The sequence below is a fragment of the Lepus europaeus genome, chromosome 9 (assembly GCF_033115175.1).
Source record: "Lepus europaeus isolate LE1 chromosome 9, mLepTim1.pri, whole genome shotgun sequence".
Taxonomy (NCBI): domain Eukaryota; kingdom Metazoa; phylum Chordata; class Mammalia; order Lagomorpha; family Leporidae; genus Lepus; species Lepus europaeus.
The window spans coordinates 24,757,976-24,772,032 of record NC_084835.1 but is presented as its reverse complement, the minus strand read 5'-3'; the positions used below and the strand labels follow the sequence as shown (position 1 = coordinate 24,772,032).

The following is a 14,057-nucleotide window of genomic DNA, read 5'->3' as shown; positions in this document are numbered from 1 at the left end:
CCATCCTGGGAGAAGGGGCTCTAGGGACCGGTCTGTGGTGGAAAGTATCGGGGGGGTAGTGAGTACGTTGCCCTTGTGGGTACTCCGGGGTGGGGGGGCACAGCAGGAGGGTCTTCCAGAGGGGCTCGCATCTCGCTGGGTTGGTCAGGGGGTGATAATGTCCTCAACCTCTGATGTCCAGTGGGGCTGTCCTATGTACCGCCAGCCCTCAGGGTCATGATTGCAGGGCACAGGGCAGAGCATTGGGGTGCCTGGGCCAGGAGGCTCTGCCCGGGACCCCTCATGTTGGGCACAGGTTAGTATCTCTGGAGTGAATGAATGAATGAAGGAATGAAATCTGTTTCCGAGAGATCGTTCTTGCCAGTCTGTTTCCCTCTTGTCCCGGTGGGAAGGCCCAGCCCCCCGGGTGCTACCATGCTCACTCAGCCCAGGGTCCCCCAGGCCCTGCCAGATGGAGCTCCTGGAGAGTGGGGGCCGCGGATAAGCAGGATGACCTCACGTTGAATACAGCGTCCAGAGCCAACAGGCAGCCGCTCTCAGCCTTGCTTGTCTCTTCTGAGCGATGGGGAGAGACCGTCTATCCTGCCGCCCTTCTCAAGAGCTGAACTTGAGGACGTGTGGGCTGGGAAGCAGGCGGTCTGGGGAACAGCAGGGGGTGCGCTGTCCTTGGGTGGCAGGCAGGGCACTGGGACGGCTCCACGGCCTTGGCCATGCAGGCGGTGCCCAGTGAAGTCCTGGTACTGCCTGAGGCCTCCACCTGGCTCGTTCTCGCTGGGCGTGTTGCTTCCTTCACTGCAGCTGTCTCTTCCGTCTCTCTGCACATGTGAGCATGCTGAATGTGCCAGGCACTGGCAGGGAGGGCGCACAGACAGAGGACCTGCTGTGTCGGAAGGTGGTGAGTACCACGGAGAAGCGACAGCGTGAATTGGTAGGAGGTTGCAGTTTACCTGCGTGGGGTCAGAGTGGGCTTCACTGAAAAAGGAAGTCTGGGGAAGAAAAAAAAAAAGCAAAACAACACCTGGAAGCAGCCTTGTGGGTGTCTGGGAGAAGAGTGTTCTGAGCACAGGACTAGCCAGTGCAAATATGGCCAGGGCGGCGGGAGGAGAACGGAGATGGAGGAGAGGACGTCAGAGGGTAATGGTGGCCAGGTCAGGCAGGGCCGTTAGTTAGTGTGAGTCTGACCACTGTGGGAGCGGGCTGGGAGCTGTGGGAGGGACTGAGCAGAGGAGGACGTGAGCAGGGTGGTGGCCATGGCGGTGGTGAGACACGCCAGGGGTTTGGGTGTGAGAGAGGGAGGGGGCTCCATGTGACCCCAAGGTGTTTGTCTCGAGCAGCTGGAAGGACAGAGTTGTCACCTGCTGACCTGCAGGAGGCTGGGAGGAGCAGGTCCAGGGCATGGTCGGGTTTGGTGCTGCAGAGTTTGAATTGCCGACCAGACACCTCTGGGCCTCTGGAGGGGGCCGGGCTGAGCTGTGCCTGCCCAGGCTGGGTGCCCAGGACGGAGCAGAGAGCCCTGCCCTGGGAACCCGGAGTTTGCCATGCCCGGCCCACAGCTGCCGTCATCCCCCCTGCGGCCGGGAGCCTGGCACTTGAAGCTCAGGGTTCCACTGGGTTGAGCATGGGAGCCGCATGCCCGGAGCCTGTGAGTGTGCACCGAGAGCTCATTACAAGGCCGTGCATGTGCGGTGCCCTCTGGACCGCCCTGCAGCTCTGCTGAGCCCACCTCATCCCCCAGACCCTAGGCCAGGTCAGGTCCCTGGCTATGCACTCCTGCCCCACCCCCTGGCTTGCTGGACTCCTTTCCCTGGGCTTATCAGGCCCCATATGGGTCAGATGTCGCCTGCTCTGCTTGGAGTGCAGTTCCCAAGGGCCGGCCCACGTGTGCCCTGCTCACTCGCCTGACCATCCATGCACCCCAACACGTGCCTGGTAACCAGTCACATGACTGACTGGTTGTCTGAATGAACGAGGGCGGGAGCTACTGGGGAATGGGCCAGAAATGAGCCTCACTGATTGTGCCCCAGGCAGGGAGGCACCTCTGTGCCCGGCTACCACCCTGGGGAGGCCATGGGAGCCGAGCTGAGCCCCCACATTTGAGTTCTGCACAGCTTGCCCGGCTCTGGGGAGCCTGGCACCAGTGAGGAGCAATCCCAGAGGAAGTGGGCGATTATGGGGGGATTGGGGTGGGGATTCTGCCCTGCTAGATCGATGCTGCTACACAGGGGTGCTCTGGTGGGCGGTGAGGGAGGACCTCCGGTGTGTACAGCCCTGGCTTGCTTGGTAAGGTAGTGGGTTCCCTTCCTAAAACTGGAAAAGGCCCTCCTCTGTATACTGTTCCCAGAGTTTTGTGCATCGGAGTCGACGTCAAGACTAGGGAGGCCCAGTGGCCTAGGTGCCAGGGCTTTCCTGGGTTCGAGTTCTACTTTGGCACAGACTGGCCATGGGATCTTAGGCAAGTGGCTGCATCTTCCCAGGCCTCAGAGTTCTCATCCGTAAAATGGGCACAAAATAGCGTGCACCTGGCCAAGGGGATGGTGTGACTTCAGCAGGAATCACACCCAGCCCACGGTAGGGGCCCTGCAGTCCTGTTCCCTGTTCTTGGAGCTCAGCTTCCTGCTGAAGGTGGAGCCCCTTTCTTAGCCCTGCCCTCCAGCGTCTCGCCCACTGGACTCCCATGAGGGGAAGATGTCTGGGAAAACCTATCCCTGGCTGTTTCCAGGAGACCCTTCTTTGCCAGGCTCAAAGCCAAGCTCTGCAGGCTGCCTGGTGGTGGGACCAGGCTGTAGCCACAGCCTAAGGTGATGCTTGGTAGAGGATGGGGAACACTCAGGGTTTGAGAAGGGGCTGGGGGAATCCAGGAAGGCTTCCTGGTAGAAGTGCCTAGGCCAGGTAGAGGAGGGATAAGGCCAGGGGACAGAGCTTCACTTGGCCTCCCCTCTGTAGCTGCATGGCCTCAGGAGGCCTGACAGCTTCCATGAGGTCTCTGCCCTCAGGGGACCAAAGGACCCAGGGGGGTCTCTGTCCTCCTCCAGGCAGGAGGCCATGTGGAGGACACGCATGGAGGACGGCTATTTGTGGCGCAGCAGGATTTGACTCATGCTGGGGGAAGGGGACGATGGTGGGAGGGGAGATGGCAATGTGTGGATCACAGAATCTGACTACAGTGGTTGGTGACATGGGGACAGAGTCTGTCTTGCCACTTCTGGCCAGGCTGCAGCTGTGGTGTGGACAGGAACAGGAGGCCAGAGCTCCTGGGTTCCTCCTGCCTCACCTGGTGACCTGCACGGGTACCTCCGCCTGCCTCTGCCTACTGACACAGGCTCAGCCATAGCTCCCCTGCCACAGCTCCGGCTGGGCACCCAGGGCTGCGGGGACACCGCCTCCCGCGAGCTGTCTCACTGAGGCTGAGCTCCCGGGTGCTCATTGCTGGGCCCGGGCAGAGGGCGCCTCCCCACTGCCCCTGACTCCCTGAGGCCTGTGCTGGGCAGAAGTGCTGTCCCAAAATGCCCACTGTCAGTGTTGGCACCCATGCAGGTGGCTCCGGACCTGGACCAGAGGGGACAGCAGAGACCTGTCCGGGTGCCTCTCGCTAGGACCCTGGTTGTCTGGGGAGGCCTCAGCTGGTTCATGAGTTCCCCTTGCTCCAAGGTGAGTCCCTCCTGGAGACTGGGAGATTCACACACAGCGATGCTAAGGACTCGCCGGCCTGGGCCATCAGCGAGGTCTATGGTTTCATCTCAGACCAGGAAAGGATCCCCCACCTCTGTGCACCTGTGTGGCTGCCTGGCTCTGTGTGGCAGGGGCGGGGGTGGGGGCGGGGGCAGGGGAGTCTCAACATAGTACACAAAAAACAAAAGCTCCTGGGAGCTGCCGCGGCCCCGTGGGTCCCGAATCGGGACCCTCAGAGCAGCCTCGGGTTTGTGGCGAGTGTTCCACGGAGTCATGTTTTGCAGTCTGCTTCGAGAATACGCTGACACTCCAGGTGCGCAGCGGGGCACCACACCGGGCCTTGTGGGAAGGATGGCGGGCCGGCCATCCTGCCGCCGCCAGGGCAGTTTGGAAACCACCAGCGTGGCCAGCTTCTGTGCACGGAAGGGAAGCCGAGGCCCAGGCAGGTGAACGGGCGAGCCTGCACAGACCCGGGCCTCGCCCCTGGAACCAGAATGGGGGTGTGAGGAGAAAGCAAGAAAGCATCATGGGGCCGGGGTGGGGACAGTGTGACAGAGACAGGGAGGAGGGCAGCTGTGTCTGGGCCACTCCTCCTCCGCACTTTCTCCTCCTTGCTTCCTGGAGGAAGTGGCTGCTCCAGCACCAGCGCTTCTGGGAGAGCCATGAATTATTCAGGGAAGCCACAGGCCTGGGCGGCCCTTCATAAACGAGCCTTAATAATTCATAGGGAGAGGAGGCGGGGGAGCGGAGCCTCCTGGGCCAGCCTGGGGCAGCCACTGCACTCCTGTGCCCCCACAGCCTCCCTCGCAAGCTCCCTCAGGGTGTGTCCTGACTGGCGTCCAGGGCCCTGGGCGCGACACTGAGTGGCCCTGTGGCTCAGTTTCCCTCCCCCAGACAGACAGGACAGGGATCTGGCTGCCCCTGGTCTGTCTCCACTGTGCCACCCACTCTCAGGGGCAGACCCCTGGCAGGGGTGCAGATGCCTAGATGGCCCAGGCTACTCCTCTTCTGTAAGAGAGGGAGGCTGAGACTTGGAGAGCCACAGGACCCTGGTGCCTGCTCCCCCCATCACCCTGCCCGAGCCCTGCCCTGGATCTGGGGCTTGGGTACACAGGTGATGCCCTCCCTCGCACGCCCATGTTTTCCTCCTCGCTCACACCTGCTGCCTCCCCTCACTCCCTGTGCCTTCTCCAGCCCCTACCCAGTCTCCCCTGACTGCCAGTGCACCTGAGGGCCCTTGCTTCTGCTCTGATGGTCATTTGCCTTGTGACCCTGGACGCTGACCATTCCCCTCGGGGTGTGGGGCTCCCAGGCTCCCTCCTTCCCCCCAGGCTGTTATGGTAAACACTGGGCTGGACCTGGTGCCCTAATTAAAGCCGGACGCCAGCTCACTGTGGGTCTGAAGAGGGAGGCACAAGGCTCGCTGCCTCCCAGCCAAGCGCCAATTAGAAGGAAAAGTTCTTTCTCAGCAGAGAAAAGGAAGGGACAGCCCCGTAATTAATAACCTCATTAAGGAGCAGTATTTGGGCAGGGTCCCAAGGCACACGTAGTCAAGGCCGGAGGACTCGGACTAATTCGAGCTTCAAGCTTCGGCGGCAGCGGCGCCTCCCCTGGGTAATCGGAGGCTGTCTTGGCCCAGGTGTGTGTGGCACGTGGGACGAGTGGGTGGGGGTGGGGACCGCGCTCCTGGAAGCTGCACATTGCTCTGCCTGAGGGTCCCAGGGAGGTTGAAGATGGGCCCACGCCTCGGAAGCTCGGGTCTGACTTCGCTGGCCGGGGAGTGGGATTCCACCACGAATCCGCTGAGCCAGCGTGCCCCCTTCCCACGCTGGCCTCAGCTTCCCCTCCAGGGTTCAGGTAGCGTGAGGCCAGTGCTGCCCAGTCCCGTTGTGCTCGGCAGAGTGAGGGACCTTGGCTGCACCGTTGCTCTGCGCAGCCCTGGGTCTTCCGCTGGGCCCAGAGCCCTGAGGAATGTGAGGAGGCCCGGGGCGACAGGTGCTCCCCCTGTGGGGGTGCTGACACAGGGCAGACAGGGGCTGCGGCCCAGGTGGAGGACCCTGAGGTGGGGGCACAGCCATCCCACATGTAGGGAGCTGCAGGGGTAGGAGGGAGACTGGTCCTACCATCCCAGGGACCTGTGTGCACACGAGGGTGTGGGGGTCTGCAGTGCCCTGGGGCCCATTTGCCTCCTCTTATGTCCTGGGAGGTGAACATGGTGGTGAACTTTTATCTCCATTTTCCAGATGGCAAAACTGAGGCCTAAGAGTGTGTGTCTGATCCATGGTCTTGGAAGAGCCAGAGTTGAGTCTGGACACAGAGGGATGCCTACCCAGATGGTCAAGGAGGGCTCCCCGTGGGAGGTGGCCCTGGAGAGGCCCTGACTCTGGAGTGTGGCCTTGGGCTTGCTGCTTCGACAGGGACTGCAGCTGCCCTGGGAGCTCCGAGTGGCTGCTCATCTGCTAGGGCGGGGTCAGCTCCACACAGATGCCCTCTAGCCCAGCGCTGGACTCCCTAGGCTTTCTTTCTGTCTCCCTGCCCCACCCTGCCTCCTGCCGTCTTCCTTTCTTTCCCTTTCAGCCCTTGGCGAAGGATCCAAGATGAGAGGTGGCAGGACAGCTGAAATATAATCAGAATAATTAAGTGGCCCTTTATTCAAAATTGTTGCCTCCCCCAGAGCTTGGAGAATAGCTGGTCAACCTGCCACGGGAGAAGCAAAGGACTCGGGGCCTCTGCCATTGCCGAGTTTGGTTCACGGTGCCCTTGGCAGCAAGTGGTGTCCTTTTGGCCTCTTCTCTCACACCACCTGCCAGCCCCGTCCACGCCTCCCACTTCACCTACCCTCAGGGCCCAGCCCCTCGCCCCCACACAGGCCGTGGCTGCCCTGCCAAGTGGGGATGGCTGTAGACCTGACTGCCCTGCAGAACAGCGTCCATCCAGGCAGGCTGCCTGGTAGAGGCAGCAGGCTTTGAAGGCAGAAAATGCCACTGCGTGAGTGGCAGGCAGACCTGCAGAGGGGGCTGAGGGGTCCGACCCCTTGAACAAAGCTGCTCTGCCCTCCCTTCTGCCCCTGTGCTGGGTCCAGCCGCCCACACCCCCCATGCCGTGCCCTCTGAGGGTGAACCGCAGTGTCACCTGTCTCTGGTTTTTTGATTTGTTTAATTATAGATGAGTTTTCTGCATAATTTATTCCAAAAGCCTGGATTATACTGTACAATTAAATCACATTCTGATCAACAACTTCACATATAAAATTAACAACTGGCAACAGTTTAATCTATGCTGCCGCATCCGCACACGGCCTCTCCTTTCTCCCCTCTGCCCCACCCCTCCCCTCGGCAGGAGCCTTTGCAGCTGGCCTCAGAGCCCAGAGTCGGGGCCTCCCCTGCCTCTGGCTGTCTGCATGGATAGCTTGGCTCCCCTGCACCCCCCTCTCCCTGCCACTCCCTGTTCTGAAGTGGACCCTGGCATCCCTCAGCCACTCCCTCTGCCCACCTTCCCCCAGGCGTTCACTGCACTCAGAGGGTCCCAGCTCTGGAGAAGGAGGCTCTTTTGGGTGAGCTTCTCGCCCTCAGGGGACTGCCTAGTGATGGACAGTGAATATGACCATAAAGCTATTCAGCCAGTCATTGTTAGCCCCATTCACAGATGGGAAGGCTGAGCTTCCAAGGGAGCGGAATGCCAAGGTCGTGGTGCTGGCCGAGGCAGCCTCTGCCTTGAGGCATCCCAGAATCTGCGTTGCTCTGGGAAAAGGAAATCATGGAGCTAATGGAGTCAGAAGGACAGGTCTGGCTTCTCTCTTAAGTGCATGGACCTCAGTTTTCTCTCCTGTGAAATGGGGCCACAGTGCCTTCACCTCCCTAGGTGTGGGCACATTGGAGGAGGCGATTCATTTCCCGGCCTCTCATAGCCACACCATTCATGAAGCCTGGCCCTGGTGCGTGCTTGTCTCCTCCCAGACACTCTTTCCTCACTGTCATGTTAACTTGGCACATAGAAGCACTTAGAGTAACTAGTGGCATCTCAGCGACAGGCATGGAGAGTCACAAGGCTGTGGGCAGCCAATAGGTGGACCTCCCGGATGGCAGCACCGTCTGGCCAGGGACACACTGGCAGAGCCAGGCACTGGGGCCCAAGCTGATGGGAACCTGGGCCGGTTTGGTCAGTTGGCCTTTGACCCTGTGGTGTTTCTCTTGCCTTTCTGGAACAAAGACGACTATGGCCAGAGTTGAGCTTGGCTTGGAGAGCAGCTTCTGTGGGCACGAGGCTGGAATGCTGCAGGTGCATCGTGAGCTCCTGGCTCCTCTGTGCCCCTATGTCAGCCCTGGAGCCGGCACCAGGACACTGGCCAAACCCGAGAACCCACAAAGTCACGTCTCTGAGATGCTGAGAAGAGTGATCCATCATGTTCCTTTTAACTCGAGGACACACACATTGCCTTCCTAATTGGGTTTGATTTAGGTGAATAATCGGAGTAACTTGTTTTCCCTGGCATTTGCTGTCGGGCAGTGGAGCTGGGGCCTGGGGGCTGCTGTGAGGCCCAGCGTGCCGGACTATAGAGCAGCCCAAGGCCCAGGAGAGCGTGAGTGTGTCCCGATGTGTCGCAGTGGGCCAGGCCCCGCGGCCCCGGCAGAGTAGGCTAGAGCTGCTCAGCCTGGTTTGCATGCATATGCGACAGGGAGGTGCAGGGGCAGAGAATGTATCTTGTGGAAGAATTGACGTTTGTCCTGAGATTTGGTTCTTCTAAAAATTATTTTGGTGTTGCAGTAGACTTTTTAGAGGAAATGATGGAGATTATAGCCATGTGTTGTCTGAGGAAAATAAGAATTTGGCGTCCATGTCTGTCCTCCCAATTAATGTTCTTCCACTTGCCTGTGAAATCTTAGAAACAGAGACCTGTAGAGCGGAAAGTGATCCACAGCCCAGGGCGGCACTGGTGGCATACTGGTAATGTTTGCAGTTTGCTCTCCGGGAGGGAGGCAGCCATGATTTCCAGCAGGTGCCGATTTCTGTGGTGTAAATGTTCCCACTACGATGGATTCATGCTCCGAGGTGGAGGTGAGAACACAGCTCTTGCGACTGCACCACACCTGTGGGTCGAGTCCCATGTTCCCCACTTCCTGGCTGGTGGCCTTGGGCAAGTCACTGAGACCCTCAGTGCCTCGGTTTCCACATCTGTACGTTATGGGTGATCACGCTTGCTGCTTTGTGAGGACGGGTGACACGCTGGTGCTGCACCTTGCACACAGTGGATGCTCTTGTCCTAGTGATCTGGAAGGATTACAGTTGGCATTTTGTCCCCTAGACCAGTGAATGGATGAGCCGGGGTCAGGGCCAGGGCAGGGCTAATGGTTTCCTTTGGAGGTCAGATCCTCGACCCTGCCCATTTGTCTGCCACCTGCCTGCCTGGACACAGAACTGGTGGCAGCCCCTCCCAACGTTCACCACCAGGGCTCCATCTCAAGAGCACAAAGACCCACCTGCCACATTGTCCACCCATAGCCAGGGCCAAGAGATCGGCGCCTGGTGGCCAGCAGCCAGGGGCCAAGCAGCTCGTGAATCTCATCTGCATCTTGCCCTCCATGGGCTGGTGCTGTGGCCTGCCTGCCTGCCTTAGCCCAGCTAGCAGCCTGGGCGCCACGTGGACTCGGGGTTGTGTTTCTCCCCCTGTGGTGGGGAGCGGAGGTGGGAATCAGGCTGTGGCTCACCCAGCAACAAGCCAAAGCTAATACCGCTTTCTTTTGATGTTGATTCTTTTTTCCATCACGGTCCTGACATTCAGCTTTGCAAATTGCAATTAGTGATCCGCCCTCCTCCTGCTCCAAGTTCCCATGCCAACCGACCCGGGCACACACAATGGCATTGGCCCAGCCCCCCCCCCAGCCACAGGCCTGAGGAGGGATCTGGGGCAGGGGGCTGGGGTGGGGGCTTGGGCTTGGACTCTGGACTTAGAGGTCTAGAAAGGAATTCCTTCAAGATCCCCAGTGGCACTAGGGGAATTGGCAGGCCCAGGGCAGGGCACTGGGGCCAGCGGCAGTCTCCTGGGCCCTTTGGCTCCAGGGATACCTTTCCAGGGCGGCGGGCTGTCAGCACCTGCCCCCCGCCACACCTTGTTGGCTATACTTGATCCATGGCCTATTTAAACCCTTGTGGTGATTTCTCCTGTGGGCAACAGTCCTTATGCAGGGAGCGAGTCAGGTGGGAAGGGCAAGTTGAGGTCCTTTTCAGGCCAGGGGCCGGGGAGCCCTGCTCCCAGGGGTGGAACACTGCCCTCTGGTGACCCCTGGCAAGAGTTCACCTGAGCTGGCAGTCTGAAGGGTTTGGACCCCAACAAGGCCTCTGTCAAGATCCTTTCTCTCTCCTGGGGCATGGGGCCGAGGATGCAGGGCCCCGTAACCGCCTGTCCCTCTTGTCCTCTCACAAAGACCCCTGGGGAGCGCCCTCAGCTCCCTTTTCTCGTGTGTGCCTGTGGTGCCCTCGGGGTAGCCCACCTTCACCCCATGCTGCAGAAGGGGAAGCCGAGGTGGAGAGGGGCTCCAGCGATCCCAGGGTGGCGCCGCTGAGAGGGAGGCCTGCTCAGGCTCGTAGTGCAGGGAAGGGGTCCTGGGGCTTGTGAGACTCACTTGGCTCCCAGAGAGGGGCAGGAGGGCACTGGGCCCTGGGCGCCCTCGGGGTTCCTGCTGGGCAACCAGGGCTGTCTGAGCCGCAGGCTCCACAATGATGTGGTGACAGCTGTGTTTCCTGGGCCCCACCTGATCTTGGGGACAGTCAGCACCTAGCAGACCCCACCTAGCGTCCTCCTGTCCCTGTCTCCCTGGTTTCCAGAAGTCTTTGTGACCAAGGCGGCTACAACAAGGCCTGCTTCTTCTCCGGGAAAACCTCTCTCCCTGCCGGCTTCCTGGAGCCACTGAGCTCTCTCTCTGGTCCTCTCCGCCCCAGGCGCCCACAGCACACTAGGGGCACCCGGGTGCCGGGAGAGGGCCTCAAAAGGGAATCGCAGGCGCGCTCTGGCTCCTTGCCTCTGTTTCTCCTCTAGTGGAAACCGGGCTGTGAGTGGGTGGCTGCTGGGGCACCCCTGGGTGGCAGGGGCTCCTCCTGACTCAGCTCTCCTCTCTCCACACACAGGGTGCAGCACTGGGCCCGGCGCCTGGAGCAGGAGATCGAAGGTGTGATGCGCATTTTCGGAGGCGTCCAGCAGCTCCGCGAGGTGAGACCTGCAGGGACACTCTTCCTAGTGGGAATGGGGTGGGGCTTCAGAATTGAGGAGCCGGGAGTGTTCGGATGGTTGAGGTTCCGGCGTGGCGGGATGCTGCTGGATGGGGGTGGGGAGGCAGGTGGGGGAAATGACTGGGCAAGCAGTGACACCCCCGCCACCCCCGTCTTGGTCTGCTCTTCCTGAGTGTGAATGTGGTCCCTGGTGCCTGATGACCTGTCGCCCTCCCTGCACCTGATTCCGTCCTCCCACCAAGCACACCTTCCCAACGGCTCTCAAGCCACCTGCCTCTCGGGTCCGTCCTGGGACTGCTTGGCCTGGTGACACACTTGTGACTGTGGTGCCAAGAGCTGTCCCCTCTGACCCTGCCACTTGCCTCTGTCAGGGCGTGGGTGTCTGAGGGTTCAGGTGGGTGAGCTGTGTGCTGGAGGCAGTGCCTATGGTGGAAGCCCAGGCCCTAGAAGGGCCAGTGAGGGCAGGGTGCCCAGACGCCCCAGGGACTGTCCACAAAGTGAAGGGGACGGCTAGACCAGATGTCCCCCGGAAGCAGCACTCAAGGCGCATGGCAGGTGAGAGAGGAGTGGGAAGCCTGCTCGAGGCGGGATGAGGGCGCAAGGTGCGGGAGGGGTGATTGATTGGGCGCCGGCAACCACATTCATCCTGGGAGATTATGTTAATGTTTGAAATAGTGATGTGGAGAGCAGCCCATCCGTCTCCCCCAGAAGGCTGCCAAATGTGTTGCTGTCAGGCTGCAGGCTCCGCAGCCGTCGCTCTTTATGTGGAAACGCAGGCTCGGAGATGGTGCCCCTGGGTGGTGGGAGTGGGGCTCCCGGGGGCCGGTGTGGATCACTAGGCATCTCGTCGCTGGAGGCTTGGGCCAGGAGGCGCTGACCAGAACTGAGCGGGGGCTTTTGCGGGGCTCTCCTTGCTGATACTTGGCCTGGAGACAGCAGAACAAATGGAGTTATTGTGATACCAGGCCCGGGACTCTGACTGGCTAGCCCCCTGCCTTCCTGTCATTCTTGTTCAGGGCCGGGGTCAGCAGATGTGACCTCTGGGGCTCAGGGTGCACGGGGGTGGGGGGCATCCTTAGTCCTTTCCCTGTGCTCGGCTTCTCGCAGCTGTGTGGGAAGTGGAGGTGCCGGTCGGTGTGTTGATGTTAGACGTCTGCCACAGCCTGGGGCTGATCGGGGCAGCTAACAAGGTGGGCAAGGCAGGGAAGGGGGTCCGGGCCTGGAGGTCTGAGCCGCCAGCTTACTGCGTGTTCTCCCGCTCGCTGCCCCATGCCCGGCGCCTGAGAACTGCTCCGTTCCTGGTTTGCTGGCTGGAACTGCAGTAGCCCCCGTCCCACTCTCTTCCTGTGAACTCTCAATGAGTCAGCTGCACTTGGAAGCCAGCAGAGCCTTCCAGAGAAAGCGCTGTAGGAAAGGCTGTTCCGGAACAGGAGTCAATTTAGGCTCAGGAACAGCACTCAGCACTAACCAGGCTCTAAGTGGGCACTGCCAAGTACAGCCGCGTGGGCTAATGAAGGAAGGAGCGTTCTTGCAGTGTGCGTTGTGCACCTCTCCTGGCTGCGTAGCGGGACCTACAGTGCACTCCACAGAAGGGGTTACCCATGCGCCTCGGGTCAGGGCCCCTCCGAGCCTCGGGTCCTTAGCTGGAGGACGTTGTTTATTGTATGCTCTGAAAGTTTGTCAGAGAGAAAATCCCATGCACACATCAGGCCTGGGGCTCCAGTTTGGGCCTTTGATCTCCCTGGATGGTGAAGGCCAGGGATGGGATCCTGGCCCAGAGCAGCCACTGCGTGCTTCTGGGTGAGCCCGGGACCCCCTAGGGTGGTCATCCGTGACCGTGGTGTGGCTGGGAAGAGTGTGCGAGGATGGTGGTGGACAGGCTGGTGCAGACCCCTCGCCTTTTCCAGAAAGCAAGTTTGATTCTCCCTGGTAAATCCTGTTCTCTCTTAGGATGCGTTTCCTTCTTGTGTGGTGGGACTCTCCGGCCAGCGAGGGTATCTTCCCCACAAGCTGGTCGTGCAGTGGGGGCCGGGCTCGGTCTCCTGACTCCTGCAGGATGCCGCCCCTCCCTGGCTGTGCCTCCCCTCTTGGTAGGGTGGACAGGATGAGCCGGGCCTGAGCTGGCGGCAGGCAGCGGAGAAGTGCTGACCTGGTGTCCTGCTCTGGCTGGCTCCCCCTGCCTGCCAACTGCCAGCTCTCTGTTCTGCCCCAGTTTTTCCTCACCTGCTTCCTCGGTCTCTTCCTTCCTGCTGACAGCTCTGGGGCTGCTTCTTGGCCCAGGGCACTCTGGAGAGGTGGGAGGCTGGCGTAGAGTTCCAGAGGAAGAGGGCAACCCCGTGGGAATAGGAAGGAGCCAACGGGTTTGGCTCCTCGCCCTGCTACAACTCACCCGTGACCCTGACCAAGCCATCACTGCTCTCCTTCCAGTACACACGAGAGGCCTAGGTACCTGATCCAGGCCTGATTCTGACAGGTCAGGAGGCTTGGAGCAGAGCCTGGCCCAGCGGTGGATGCTGCCCTGGACCCGGGCACCAGCTCCACCAACCTGACAGCCTTGGCCCCCAAGGGAGTAGCCCCTCCTGAGGCCTCCTGCAGCTGAGTCCAAGCTGCCCCCACCCACCTGCAGCTGAGAAGTCCTGGCATCTGAGCCATCTCGGCCTTCTTCCCCTCCGTGGCTGTCCTCCCTGCCGGCCCCTCCCATCCCCAGGAGTTCAGAGCCGCGAGGGCTGGCAGCTGTACAAGTGCAGAAACTGCAGACGGTGGCATTGGGAGCATTTTCCTTGCCTTGGCATTTTCCTCCTCCTGACCTTACCACAACCCTGTGGGCTTGGCTGGGGGCAGACTGTGGCCCATTTGCAGGTTGAAAACCATGGCGTATCTCAGCAAGATGTGGGTGCCGGCTGCAAAGACCCCCACACCTTTCCCCATCTAACCTAGAGCCAGCTCATGACAGGAACTCCTGCTAGGCCTGGTGTCATTTGCCATTGTTGTCCTCATGCTATCCAGTCCCCTAAGCCATACCCTCCTGGGTACCCCAGCCTGGCCCACTCTTGCCTGGACCAGGCCACAGAAGCATGGCCCTGCTGCAGTCTGTCCCCTCCAGAGCCCCTTGGGGGCGGAGCGCCCTCTCCAGCGCCCTCTCCACCTTCTCCCGTCAGCACCAT

At 60.7% G+C, this 14,057-nt stretch overlaps 1 protein-coding gene across 1 annotated transcript in view; it reads left to right on the top strand.

The window, feature by feature from the left end:
• The window catches only part of CACNA2D2 (calcium voltage-gated channel auxiliary subunit alpha2delta 2), a 132,032-nt gene that overhangs the window by 14,696 nt on the left and 103,279 nt on the right, over positions 1-14,057 (top strand). Inside the window, exon 2 of the mRNA XM_062199954.1 lies at positions 10,792-10,873. Coding sequence (XP_062055938.1) covers positions 10,792-10,873 — 82 coding nt within the window. The remainder of the gene's footprint in view (positions 1-10,791; positions 10,874-14,057) is intronic.